At 33.2% G+C, this 13,511-nt stretch overlaps 4 protein-coding genes and 1 long non-coding RNA gene across 5 annotated transcripts in view; 4 read left to right on the forward strand and 1 right to left on the reverse strand.

Annotated features, from left to right (window-relative positions):
* Window positions 1-1,762, forward strand: part of LOC109580108 (kinesin-like protein KIF21A) — a 20,402-nt gene extending 18,640 nt beyond the window's left edge. Inside the window, exons 30-32 of the mRNA XM_019996544.1 lie at window positions 899-1,032; window positions 1,153-1,338; window positions 1,670-1,762. Of these exons, the coding sequence (XP_019852103.1) occupies window positions 899-1,032; window positions 1,153-1,259 (241 nt within the window). The 3' untranslated portion in view covers window positions 1,260-1,338; window positions 1,670-1,762. The remainder of the gene's footprint in view (window positions 1-898; window positions 1,033-1,152; window positions 1,339-1,669) is intronic.
* Window positions 1,671-4,391, forward strand: LOC100641000 (kinesin-like protein KIF21B). Its single transcript, XM_019996546.1, has 7 exons — window positions 1,671-1,774; window positions 2,191-2,296; window positions 2,347-2,394; window positions 2,441-2,572; window positions 2,631-2,766; window positions 2,879-2,951; window positions 4,228-4,391. The coding sequence occupies exons 1-7, from the start codon at window positions 1,767-1,769 to the stop codon at window positions 4,259-4,261; spliced, it is 537 nt and encodes a 178-aa protein (XP_019852105.1). The 5' UTR covers window positions 1,671-1,766; the 3' UTR covers window positions 4,262-4,391.
* On the forward strand, window positions 3,652-3,914 carry LOC109582007 (uncharacterized). Its single transcript, XR_002184858.1, has 2 exons — window positions 3,652-3,756; window positions 3,814-3,914. It is a non-coding gene; the product is annotated as an uncharacterized LOC109582007 (long non-coding RNA).
* Window positions 4,392-4,874: 483 nt separating the features above from the next.
* On the forward strand, window positions 4,875-9,112 carry LOC100641127 (BTB/POZ domain-containing protein 10-like). The gene is made up of 7 exons (XM_011405702.2): window positions 4,875-5,139; window positions 6,056-6,149; window positions 6,437-6,557; window positions 6,763-6,860; window positions 7,054-7,153; window positions 7,410-7,577; window positions 8,849-9,112. Exons 1-7 carry the CDS (start codon window positions 4,949-4,951, stop codon window positions 9,019-9,021), a joined length of 945 nt encoding a protein of 314 aa, XP_011404004.1. The 5' UTR covers window positions 4,875-4,948; the 3' UTR covers window positions 9,022-9,112.
* Window positions 9,113-9,211: 99 nt separating this feature from the next.
* Window positions 9,212-13,511, reverse strand: part of LOC105312795 (GRIP and coiled-coil domain-containing protein 2-like) — a 15,430-nt gene continuing 11,130 nt past the window's right edge. Inside the window, exons 14-26 of the mRNA XM_019996547.1 lie at window positions 12,866-12,913; window positions 12,660-12,791; window positions 12,535-12,605; window positions 12,413-12,466; window positions 11,573-11,695; window positions 11,398-11,500; window positions 10,666-10,827; window positions 10,523-10,591; window positions 10,228-10,378; window positions 9,991-10,141; window positions 9,670-9,742; window positions 9,435-9,540; window positions 9,212-9,387 (exon numbers count right to left, since the gene is read on the reverse strand). Of these exons, the coding sequence (XP_019852106.1) occupies window positions 9,284-9,387; window positions 9,435-9,540; window positions 9,670-9,742; window positions 9,991-10,141; window positions 10,228-10,378; window positions 10,523-10,591; window positions 10,666-10,827; window positions 11,398-11,500; window positions 11,573-11,695; window positions 12,413-12,466; window positions 12,535-12,605; window positions 12,660-12,791; window positions 12,866-12,913 (1,347 nt within the window). The 3' untranslated portion in view covers window positions 9,212-9,283. The remainder of the gene's footprint in view (window positions 9,388-9,434; window positions 9,541-9,669; window positions 9,743-9,990; window positions 10,142-10,227; window positions 10,379-10,522; window positions 10,592-10,665; window positions 10,828-11,397; window positions 11,501-11,572; window positions 11,696-12,412; window positions 12,467-12,534; window positions 12,606-12,659; window positions 12,792-12,865; window positions 12,914-13,511) is intronic.

Here is a 13,511-nt window from a genome sequence, read left to right on the forward strand (position 1 = left end):
ACAGTAATGCTGTGAATGCCACAAAGTAACCCATACAGAGACTTAGGAGGATAAGGGTTCCCGTTCTCCTAGGCGTGTTTCTAGGACGTACCGACACAGCCACTTATTCATAAGGGTCGGATCTTGACAGTGTAGTATATCTTGTGGGATAACATCATCAGGAACTTGCCTATTTCGATTCTCCATCCACTGATTAAAATTACGAAGAGCCCACTGGTTTCTACGCTTCGTATTTTCTGGAACGACTCCCTTTGAAGCCTCTACTACTTGTTCTTCGTCAACAGGAGCACCAAATCTACCTTTATTCTTCTTATTTGATGACAAAGAGAGGCGCCTACGCTTCCTAGGGGGCTCATTTGTCTCTGATTCGGCCAAGGATTCAACAGTATCTTCTTTCTTCTTCGGAGGCTCACTTGTCTCTGTGCTCTCTGATTCAACAATATCTTCTTTCTCCATCTTTGCTGCTAAGTTTGCTCGGCAATGCTTGCTCTAAAACGTGCTTTCTGCGCATGCTCAGATCTTGACCACAACTATAAAACAAATCAATTATAACATGGGTCCTCGTGTATTATCCGTATATCGCACTCGCTTCCGGTCTCGTTGCTAAAAATAGCACACTCGGGCCTTCGGCCCTCGTGCGCTATTTTTAGCAACTCGACCAGAAGCTCGTGCGATATAACGGATAATACACTCGGACCCATGTTATAACTAATACATATGATATATGGCATAATGATGACAGCATTTCTGCATGGCAGGTCTATATACAAAATATAAAACCCACCACATCAAAGGAATGATGTCATCATTGTGCTACATGTATATGTACAATACATGTACATGTGCATGCACATGCATACAGTCTGACTCACTAAAATTACTGTTGGAAAATTTATAGAGATTCATTTGATGTTGAAAAAGTTCCAAGAACATCTGGTAAACAATTAGTATGTACTCATACTGTCAGGGGGCATGCTAGTGGAGTACTCTCTGTCACTGCTTCCAATATTCTTTTATTTACAGGATCACAAGGTACATGTACATGTACATGTATACATGTATGTTATTTCAGCTCATACATGGACCATTCAAATTATATTAATAAATAACCATCAATATTTACAATGCTGTTGTACCATTATTAACATTTAGATTGTACTGCAAAAGTTTGGGATTATCTACAGGACAGTCAGTGGCTACACTATCTCGTCATCACAGTTATGTTCGTAAAGTCACCTTTTGTCCCTATACTCAATTAGTATTTACTGCTTGTCAGTCTCTGATTAAAATTTGGGACTTTCGTAATTTAAAGAAACCAGAATATGTCAGAACATTACAGTAAGTGTTAATAAACTTGCAGTTGTACATGTACATGTGTTTGTTATGCATATAATTTTATTTTATGATCTTTGGTACTTATATACACATGTACATGTACAGTGTGTACGCGTACATGTACATGTAGAGTGGTATGTACTATTTTGTCAAACTACAGCATACATGTACTGTGCATGCATACATGTACATACTGTATGCATGCACATGTACGGTACATGTACATGTACATTGTATGCATAGTATGAAAGTGAGAAATTAGGCAAAAATATAATACTGCTTGTTAATAATTGATAAAAATTATTATTATTATTTTTATTATCTATGTACATAGACCAGTAGGAAACTCGTCAGCAGATGCTGTACAGGATTTGTTAGTTCATGGAAATAACCTATTATCAGCTGCTGGTTCAGCTATCAATGTCTGGGATATGAGGAAGTAAATGTGTTATATACATGTACATGTACAATGTATCTAACAATTTTGGAAGGGGAAATTTTGGTAAATTGCTATGATTGGATGGTTTTAATTTGGCGAATTTTTGGCCATTTTTCATTAAGCATGTGCAGAAATGTCTCAAAATGGCAGGTTTAATTTTGGCAAATGGCTATCAAAAAGCCAAATTTGCCAAAATTTACAATGTAAACATGCACTTTGTACACTAGCTGGCATTAAACATACATGTACATGTACATGTACAATACAAGTATACAATGTATGTGGAAGTTTCCCATAGTACATGTACATGTACATGTAGCTGCATAATACATGTAGTTGCACAGTTACATGTATGACAATACATGTACTGTACATTTCTTTGTTTTAATTTGAGAAATAATTTTTCTGTGTTTTAGTATGTCATTTTTTGGTCGCTTGGTTGGTCACAATGGTACTGTTGTGACTATGGAAGCACTTACTGATGATATTATAGCTAGTGGCTCAAGAGATCGCCTCATAAAAGTATTTTTATGACATTTTTTTGGAGATTGTTTAATGTGATGTTTCTGTAGCTCTATGATGCATCACAGATTTTTAGTTCTGAGCAAGGATTTTCCCAAGTAAAGAATAATACTAAACCACTGTTATTATGTAATTTCATTGTAGCAACCACAGTCAACACTGAGTCCTACTCATTATGACACTGTCTCCTCCTTAGCATTTAATAATGACACTTTATACAGTTCTTGTGGTGTTAGTATTAAGAAGTGGGACTTATCGAAACAGAGCTTAGTGCAGGTAATCTTGCTTGGTTCATATATTATATGAAATTATACATGTACAATGTATGTTTTAGGCTGTAGATGGTGCCCATCCACAAAATAGAGGAAACACTATAACATCACTCAAGGTTTTATTGCCATCAATGCTTGTCAGTACCTGTAAGAGTGGTTACCTTAAAATGTGGCAAAGTGACAGTTGTCAAAATATTGGTAAGATGGGGTGATAGTCATCATAATCAATGTACATGCACATGTGATGTATGACATACATGTATGTTTATTTATGTCTCTTTTGTCATTTACATGTACATATTATGTGTAGGCGACATACAGGCACACAAAATGGCCATAAACTCGCTGGCTGTAAATAAGCACTCTGCCTTTACTGGATCAAGGTACAAATGTACATGTACATGTATACATGTATGTCTAAAATTATACATGTGGTTTTTACAAATTCATTACATGTACACGTACATACATTAAATTACATGTCACTTTACTTTTGTGGAGTAAAATTTTTGTTACTAAACATTGACTTCAACTTGCATGTACATGTAAGTACATGTACATGTAGTAAAGAAGAGGCTTTTCTTTGTTGCTATTATTTGAAGTTGTGTTATCATTGTTTAAAAAGTCCACCATGACATTAAAAAGAATTGCAGGCATGCCTTTATTTGGCATTCTTTATGCACCACAGAACTTGTACCCTCTTTTCAGAAATCCTGCTAATGCCCCTGCAAAACATACTTGTACAAATCAAAATGAAAGCATGCCTTTCTACATGTTGCACCTTTACAACAATATTTACACTATGAATTTGCTCCATAAAAAGAAAGTGCTTTACGCTTCATGCATAGATAATCGAGTAAATGAAAGGGATTGGCAACGGGGCGTAGCAACAGGAAATGCGGGTTGGGTTACCACGTGACAACCATCAGTGTTTTGATTGATTTCCCATCTCCTCCATTGGTGAAGTTGCTCTGCAGGATTTCGAAGGAAATTTGTGCTGCTCCAGGATAGCGCTTGCTTTTGATATATAGCCTATTCCACATAAAATTTTTAGAGCTACATGTACCTGTAGCAAGGTTTTTTCTCCAAAAAGCCATTTTGCAACCAGTTAGAGGTACACAAAGTCGCCTGTTTTTGAAACACTTTATCGTTCGTAAAACACTCAAGCTTCATTGTATCAATATGCAAGTTAGCTCATTCTATAGGAGATTTCAAGCTCTTTAAAACGATTATACTTATTTGTAGCTCAAGAACAAAATGAGTCTCTCAGAGGGGGAAAAGATGGTATTTCTAGTTAAAGTGTGACGCGGCTACTAACGCATGCATTGATTTACTGAACAAAAAAATATTAATACAAAGCATAAACATTGGTTAATATTGTGTGTGAGTTTTGTTTGTATGAATTGTATTCTCTTGGAGTTATTCAAGAATAAAGCGAGAAAATCCCACTTTTTACTCCAAAATTGGTCAAAAAATCCCAACCCTCCTCTGTTTACTTAGCAACAATGCAAATGAATGGAGGTTTGCCCACACCCACGCTTCCGTTTCCAATCCCTTTCATTTACTCTATTATCTATGCTTCATGTAGTAGCACTATAATTATGTAAAACTTTACTCATGCATTATGTATAATCTTGTTCTTTATCCTTCTATTTTTAGTGATAAAACTGTCAAGATATGGCGTCCTAATTAAAGTGATCATGTACCTCCAGATATCATATTTTTATTCAATTCAAATTGACTTCACTGAATACTGATAATGTACTATAAATTTTATGTCTCACTAAAATGAGTATAAATAATAATAATAATAATAATAATAAAAAAAATGCATGTATTACTCAGCTAGCAATTGCTTCAACAATAACAATGGAGTCAGTCACATGTGTCTCTAAGTTCGTTCTTAGGCTACATAAAATGTAAGTGTCACATATTAGGTGCAAGAATTGTAATGCAGGGAAGAAATTTAAATAAGTGAATTTTTGATGACAATCTTGCATAATAATACTTACTATCTGTTATTGTATCTATAAAGGTGGGCAGCTACTATGCAGCATTGTAGCTTGCAACTTGTGGTTAAACCTTTGATGTGGTTGCCAATATAATTGCATTAAGTAGGATACTTCATGCAACATGTTGCACAGCCACATCAAAGGCACTGATAAGAAAGTTGCATAGTGGATTTGATGCCCACTTCAATGCTGCTACACAGCCAAAAATGTAAATTAATCTGCATGAGTTCATGACCCAGCTTGATACTGCGCAATCCCTAAGCTGTTTAATTCCCCACCCAACAAATGGGTGTGGCCAAACAGAATTAATTGTGATGATCTGTTTTGATTCGAGGTTTGTTTCTTTATGAGATGACTTAACTTCAGAGATGGCTTCAGGAGGTTGGTGTGAGTATTATTGTGAATCTTCTCGTATACCAGAGGCACATTCTCCTCGTGTACTGATGTCTAAACCACCTCCATCACAGTCTGAACGTGTTATTACACTTGTAGTGGATGGGAAGAGGTTTACTGTTAATCCATCGCTATTTACAAAGCATCCCAACACAATGTTAGGAAGGTAAGCAATAAAGGGAGACTGAAAAATTTGAGGCTGAAAGCACATGTATAATAATTATTGTGTATACTGTATCGTAGATTGAGAGATTTAAAATAAAATGATGGGAAAATTTTTTACATCTTTCAAATTTCGCTTTTTGCTGTGAAAATTTTAAAATTGCATAATAAAACACCAAGACTTTAGAATGACAATGACGATACATTGCTATTGATATTCATGTCCTTAGGTGTGTCTTAAACATCATTTCCATGATGTGTTAGGTGTGAATAGAAGTGACTGCTATTATAAAATCTCAAAAATTAGTACTTGCATTTATTAATAATCAGTAGATTTATTAGTAGATATAAATTAAGAAAAAAACAAAGTGGAAAAAAATTAGCATAATTATGATAGAATTAATGCCATGAACAAAAGTAATCTCATATTATGTTTTTTACTTAAAAATAAGCGGATTTAATGTAAATCCTTGAAAAGGCATTGAATTAGCATTGTCTTATAATAGTGCTTCTTTTGGTTCATTATTGCTTTTCTTTAAAATTTGGATGCATGTGAAGTGACATCTATATTGTAACTGAAATTAATCACCCTAGGAGTTAGGATGGTTAACAGAATAAATGCATGTAAATGTACATGTACAGTACATGTAGTTTTAAGACTTAATTATGCTTTGTACTACATGTATCTCAATAGAATACATACATGTATACAATGTACATGTACTTTTTATGTATATTTACATGCATGTATGTAGCCCTAGCGTTATATTCTCATGTCAATCAAGCCGAGCATAATATTGTAAACCATGCAGCTTTTAATGGCCTTATGCTCTATTGGTACATTTACATGAACCTGTAATCTATTTCAAGTATTATTGCTCCCACTCTTCTTTTGTCTTTTCTGTATGATATACCCTTAGAATGTTTAGTTCACCAATGGAGATTAAACCTAATGATTCTGGAGAATACAGGATACTAAATGGAATATCATCCCATATTTTTAGGGCAGTTCTGGTAAGTACAATGTACAGTACATGTACATACAGTATTGAGGCTATTCTTGTTGGTATAGACCTTTGAGGCAAAGTAATCACTGTATGACAGTAACTAATTTTGTTTGCCTTTAAAATTCTCCATTCATATTTTCATGTACATGTACACATGTTCATGTTTATGTACATGTACATTGAATGTAAACTGTAATGTTCAATGATTTTGTAATTAATGTACTTGTTAAGTTCTGAGCAATGATATGTACACACGCATGCATGCTACATGCACATTACTTTTGTTACATGTAGGATTATTACCGAACTGGTGTGTTACCTTGTCCTTCGTCTGAATCTGTACATGAAGTCAGAGAAGCATGTGACTACCTTCTCATTCCTTTTAATGAGAAAACTGTCAAAACTAACAACTTAAGTAAGTTTAGCTTGATACATGTATGTACATATACATGTACTTGACAAAATATAATAGTTCACATACGTGATCATTTTTTCATATTAATGTTGATAATGAAACGTTAAGTGTTGTTGTACCCCTCATTGCACATGATGCATCACTTTCACAACATACACATGTATGTATCTAAAACCAGTAATGCTGGGTATTAATTTTGTTTTAGGAGATTTTCTTAATGAGTTGTCTAATGATGGTGCTAAGCAACAATTTCGAGAATATCTTGAACCACTTATTATTCCAGCAATGGTTATGTGTGCTCGGGTAAGGTGATTATGATGCTGTATGGCCAAATGAAACTTGACACTGTTATTTAATTAGTGATGTTACTAAAATCATCTTAATGATATACCTTCATGACCAATTTATTGATGCTTGCATGTACAATTGTATTCCTCAGTACATGTATTATATATGTACATGTATATGAACTTTTTTGTTTATATATACATTATAGAAAGGAGAAAGAGAATGTCAGATAGTTGTACTAATGGAAGATGATGTCATTGAATGGGATGATGAATATCCACCAGCAGTGGGTGAAGAACATATACAGCGTTAGTTGAACACAGTACATTTGTACATGTTGAGATAAGAAATGAAATTTCAATTACGTGTACTTGTACATTAATTTACATGTATTAATTTTTTGGTGACTGGAATGTTATTTGCTATACATGTAGATCTGTTCATGTGTATGTATACATACATGCATGTACTGTATGATCAATTTAAATTTTATAGTGATTTGTGGAGTTGTCTTCTTCCTTGCAGTTTATGTTCAGTACTTGATTATATTTCTTTTTCCTTTAGGTGTCCATTCTAATGATTTATGTCGGTTTTTTAAGTATTTTGAGAATAGAGATATTGCTAAAGATTTGTTACGTGAAAAAGGTCTAAAGAAAATACGAATTGGAATTGAAGGCTTTCCAACTACTAAAGAGAAAGTCAAAGTTCGTCCAACAACAGGAAGAATGGAAGGTACTGTACATGTATTTGTGTACACAACATGTATTATACAACATGCTGTACATTTACAAGTACATGTACATGCATGTACAGTACATGTAATTTTATTATCTTATGCACTTATTATAATGATCAGTAAACAAGAATTTATCTGTTATAAGTAGAATTGCACCTATACAATAATTTGGTGATATTTAGATTAACAGATTATACCTTAAAAAAGCTGCCGATACAGATGTAAATAAAATAATGTAATGTAAATGTAATGTAGATGTAAATGTAAATAATGTGATTAAAAGAAATCATAATGCAAATGCATGTATTTTGCGAAGAACTTAGACACAGCTGGTTACAAATTGCTGACTTACATGTATCTTCTAGTGAAGTACTGCCATATTGACAGCCTTTTTGCCATTTTTGGATCATAATGGTGTAGTTAACAACTTTTATTAATTAATTATTAATAGTTATAGTAATCTGCAATGAAATTAATTGATTCAGATTCGATAAAAATGGCATATACAGTACATGTACATGTATCAGCAAATTCCAATTATTTTATTGGTACAACCCTAGTTATAAGTACGTTTACGGGTACATACAGTACATCTTCGTTGTAATAATTATTGCAGCTAAAACATGCAGAAACTAAAGTCCGTTGCATTCACCTGAGCCCTCATTTTTCTTGTTATAACTTTCGGCTTACTAGTTCTATTATAAAAATAAACTTACCAGTACATGTCTCTTTTTTGATGCATTGATTGTGGAACTTTAGAAGTACATTGTAGCTATATAGTTTTGAGCTCCCAAGTTGGCTCTGTATATGCAGAAAGTACAGCTTTACTTTTCAGTATACATGTACTTTTGCATGCATTCTGTGTAACTATTGGTGAAGGTCTGTAATGACTTCCTTGGCTCAGGTGAATGTAAATGCACTTCAGACCAGTAAGCTTACACTATAATGCTGCTGCATCACTGTAATAGAGATTTGACTAAACAGTACATGTTACTCATGTAAGCAATGTACATGTACATGCTTCACAATGAGACTAAAATGTTATGTCAATGTTGAAATTGTTTAATTTCAATGTTTTTTAGTGCATCAGATTGTTAAAGCTTTCACTATATTATTCATTGCAAAGTAACATTAACTGGGTTTAACATAACATTTAAAATTTTTCAGTTTACTTGTCATAGATTTATACATTATGTCTGGTTGCAATGCAGATGCAATAAAATTGCAAGCAGCCTTTACTTAAAATACCTTTTCTTTTTACATACAGTTGTGTATAACTACATACAGAGACCATTTGTACGCATGTCATGGGAGAAAGATGAAGCGAAGAGTCGTCACGTTGATTTTACTTGTGTGAAAATAAAAACTGAAATAGCACCAGATGCTGAAGCTGCTACATTAGTATCAGCTGGTGAAGATGAAGAAACTAATGTAATATAACTTTTTTATATCAAATCTATAACCCAATGGTATTATCCATACATCCATCCTATAATAATGCTTAATTTCTTTCAGTTGTATCATTTAAAAATACTAAAATTGTACAAAATTCTGCATGTGTTAGCAAATTAATGATAAAAGGTAATTAATTTTAGTAAGAACAAGCCAAATTGCGAATGTCTTGTTTGCGCTCTGTTGCAATAATAATAATGATTAATTACTGACTACATAATACATGTATTAATTAAAATAATACTAATAATTAGTATCCAGTCCAGCGCTGCAGGTAGTTTGTCCAGCCTTTACCAGTAGCGCTACCTGAGTTATCACTATCACCAGTGGGATCAGGCAGTTCAGTTTTCCTTCCTAAGATAAAAGTGATTGGAATAATTAAAGAATTAGGCTACATGTACCCTTAATTGTTTCCTGAAGGAAATGCTTTTCTTGCTGACTTAATTGAAGGAGTCTTGTGATAATAGGAATCAGCTTCAACTTCTCTTCATTGTTAGTATGAAGAAACTAGTAAATTGTACAGTAAAGTTATAAAAAACCTGAAAGTGTATGGGCATGAATAATTTTGTTAAAACATTATTTATTATTTACATGTGTACTGTATATCAATGAGGAAGAATATAATGCATAATTTACCTTTAATGTGACATTTTTGAGATACTCCATGTTACTTGATGCTTCTTTTTGTCTTTCTTGATTACGCTCCAACCTAACACATTTACAATAATTATACTATTGTACCATGATACATGTACATCTACACATACATAGATACATGATTATGATAATAGTCGGCTAACTAATGGAACATTCAGAAGTGAGAAAATAAAATTGAAAATATTTTTGAATGTTTTGTATCATATCATTATGGACTGAAAATAAACGTAGTTAAAATACTCTGATAATAATAGAATGCTCAGTGTACAAAATTAAAAACAAAATATACATGTACTGTACCTTCTGATTTCTTCTTTGAGTAGTTTAGACTGGTCAATGTAACGTACACAGTTTGCCTCACTTTCATGTAATATTCCAGTTAAATGAGAAACTCTTTTTGTCAATGTTGCAACTTGATCTTTCAAATCTTCAAGTGTATCTAATTTAGGAGCTGCACAATACATGTATGTATACAAAATAAGTACATGTATGCATATGAATAAAGTTAACAAACTTTAGCACAACTGAAACACTTACACAAGCTTCTTCCACTCAATGAAGACAACTCATTTGAACTGTTGTTAAGAAGATTTTCAAAACTAACAAATTTGTCTTCATCTCTTTGCGGGGTTGGTGTTACAACAGGCAAGGATAATCCTAATACTTCTAACTCAGAACGATCCATACCCTGATAATTTCAATAGTCAATAAAAAAATTATAATAGTAATAACTGCACTAATGAAGAAGAATATACAATGAGCTACATGTACATGTAGACATAAGAAGCATAAAAAATTATGTGCAACTGACATACACGTAAGAATTCCTTACCTCTCCAGAAGATCTTTCTTCAGTTGGTAACACTTTCATGTCACCTGTGGGTCTCATATTTTCCTTGACCTGCATGATGATTTAGAATTATAATGACAGTGCAGTTACTATGATGTACATGTAGTACATTTCTATACATGTACCTGACTGATTTGAGAAGAAGCACTAGTAGAAGATACTTTAGAAAGCACAGCACTGTCGGACTCTTGTTGAAACCGGTTCAAGTTCTTGTATGCTATTTTCAATTCATCTTGTAATGAAGATATTTCTAATTCATGATCCTTCTGTAAAGTATATATTTGGGACTACAAAAGGAGGATATACATGTATGTGCCATGAAAATAAAGAGAAAATAATTATTTACTATGGACTATGAAGTTGTACATGCATGCACTTCAATTTCCAAATCTAAAAGTTAAAATACATGTACATGTATATTCATACATGTACATGTATGTGGCTATGTGCACAATAGAAGGTTAAGCAAACTAGTGGAAAAGAGATAAATGTACATGTACATGTACGTGTACTGCATCCTGAAAATAATTTTGTATACATGTACATGTACAGTAATACCATAGCAAGGCCTAAAACTGCATGTACAATGTACATTAATTTACATTTGAGTAATTAATTTCTTCTAAAAATGAAACTTTAAATTGACTATAGTCTGTCAGTAGTATATGCAAACGTAATACATGTAATCAAAGCACAATGCATACAATGTGTGTCTTTATGTTAAAGCAGCTAGTGGCAAGTCCTATTTCAGTTATCATAGAGCATTTAATTCCACAAACACACAATGTAATATACATACATCATGTATGGTAATAAACTAATTATACATGTAATAAATGTATATTGTTGTCCTCTACCTTAAAAGCTGCTGTATTCTCTGCAATTTCTAATCGCAGCTGAGAGACTAGATCATCCAACTGCCTTGTCTTAATGACATACTTTTCTTCACATTCCTGAAGCCTGTACATATACACATAAATTAAAATTTATGTAGGGTCCAATCATATTAAAAATACATTAACTTAACTATACCTTTCATGTAAATGTTGAAGTTTTAGTTCATTTTCATGTACATAACTGTTATGTGTACTAATAAGTGCCTGATGCTCTTGCTCAATATTACTGTGATCAGAATAAAGATTAGTCAGCCTTTCCCTATTAAATAATATAAGTGGCATAAAATACTAGACGAATGTAGAACATTGAAGGGGCGAGCCTACACAAGCAAAGCAATGTACATACAATAGATCTTGATATACTAACAATACTCATGCATGATGACGACTGTGCAAAAGCAGTAGGCTCAGAACTTGATGGACGTAGTTCTTGATTATCTACCAATATGGTCTCTGCAACAATTAAAGTTACAATGTACCTTGCTTATAGCATTTAGTAAGCATTAAAGATAGCTACAAGCAGTCATTGACGGCACAAATAATATGGCTAGATAGGCAACTGTAGCACTTTCTTGCCTGCTCCAAGTTAGTTCAGCAGGCTGTCTCTGGCTGTGACTGACATTCACTTTATCAGAGTTATTGACATCAATGAAGAACATGGCATGTCTGCTTTCTTAACCTTCCTTGCTGCTGCATTTTGACAGCAGTACAGTCTAATCAGTCTTACAAGAATTTCCAGTTTTGATACTGAGCCGCCATTTTACTTCATTGTGACCACACCCGTTCTCAATGAAGATTATCAAGTTTATTAAAAAGTGGAAATTTTTTCGGATAAATAGAGGTGACGTACGTGTACAAACATACTTGTGTCGTTTATGTGGGGCTCGCTCAGGCTCACCCCAATGAGATAGAAAAGTATGCAGTACATGCAGGCATGTAATAGGGATGTATAACTTTTCAAAAGCAATCAAATTACCTTGTTTCAATCAGTTCTGATTTAGTCTTAAGCAGCTCCGCTTCATGCTGTTGTCTACATTATATGTACATGTAAGAAAATTTAAGCTACAGTGAAAAAGTGTATACAAAAGATACATGTACCTTAAATTGCTTTCCACTTCAGTTAATGAGGGCATAGTTTGCTTTTGCTTCAATACAGAGTGCACCCTTACCTAAATGACATGTACATGTACATTAATAGTATCAAAATAATCAACACTTCATACTTTGTAGTTTTCGAATTCCTGCTCCTTGAGCTGCAACAACTCACTACTGGTCTTTAATTCAGTCTGAAGAGATGTCACTTTCATTTCTAGAACATTTATCAGTTGCTTGTAGTGGGATACAGATGACTGAGACTGCAAAAATATAACAAATAATAAATGTACATGTACAATGTGAAAATATGAGCATTATTGATTTCAAGACACACTTGTTCTAAGTCAGACTGAAATGCTGCTGTTAACCTTGCAATCTCAACCTAATAAAATAAGAAAAATATTAAAAACATGTCCATGCACCATGTACATACATTGTACCTGAAAATTTTAACTGTGATTAATTTTACTGGAATACAAATTTTGTAAAAATTAAGTGACACATAAATGCTTAGCCCCAAGCAGTCTAAAGCACGCAATACTGTAAAATCAAGAAATTTATGCAATAGAAAACTTTTTTATTTTCTTTTTTTGCTGTGCTTTCATTTTTTCTAAATAAGACTGTGTCATGTATTATTGAATGCAGCATGTAATGTAATGCATGTACTGTACTGTACTGCATGCATTTATGTGTCACTTAATTTTTACAAAATTTGTATTCCAGTAAAATTAATCACAGTTAAAATTTTCAGGTACAAGGTGCATGGACATGTTTTTAATATTTTTCTTATTTTATTAGGTTGAGATTGCAAGGTTAACAGCAGCATTTCAGTCTGACTTAGAACAAGTGTGTCTTGAAATCAATAATGCTCATATTTTCACGTTGTACATGTACATTTATTATTTGTTATATTTTTGCAGTCTCAGTCATCTGTATCCCACTACAAGCAACTGATAAATGTTCTAGAAATGAAAGTGACA

The sequence above is a fragment of the Amphimedon queenslandica genome, unplaced genomic scaffold, assembly GCF_000090795.2.
Source record: "Amphimedon queenslandica unplaced genomic scaffold, v1.1 AMPQUscaffold_13406, whole genome shotgun sequence".
NCBI lineage: Eukaryota > Metazoa > Porifera > Demospongiae > Haplosclerida > Niphatidae > Amphimedon > Amphimedon queenslandica.

What these genes read in the sequence shown, in the direction of transcription:
- LOC100641000 (XM_019996546.1), top strand. An exon ending in CTGAGCAAGGATTTTCCCAA is followed by an intron (nt 2,395 to 2,440) that starts GTAAAGAATAAT and finishes ATTTCATTGTAG; the next exon opens with CAACCACAGTCAACACTGAG. An exon ending in TGACAGTTGTCAAAATATTG is followed by an intron (nt 2,767 to 2,878) that starts GTAAGATGGGGT and finishes TATTATGTGTAG; the next exon opens with GCGACATACAGGCACACAAA.
- LOC100641127 (XM_011405702.2), top strand. Translation starts at nt 4,949, where the DNA reads ATGGCTTCAGGAGGTTGGTGTGAGTATTATTGTGAATCTTCTCGTATA. An exon ending in ATATTTTTAGGGCAGTTCTG is followed by an intron (nt 6,150 to 6,436) that starts GTAAGTACAATG and finishes TGTTACATGTAG; the next exon opens with GATTATTACCGAACTGGTGT. An exon ending in AACAACAGGAAGAATGGAAG is followed by an intron (nt 7,578 to 8,848) that starts GTACTGTACATG and finishes TTTTACATACAG; the next exon opens with TTGTGTATAACTACATACAG.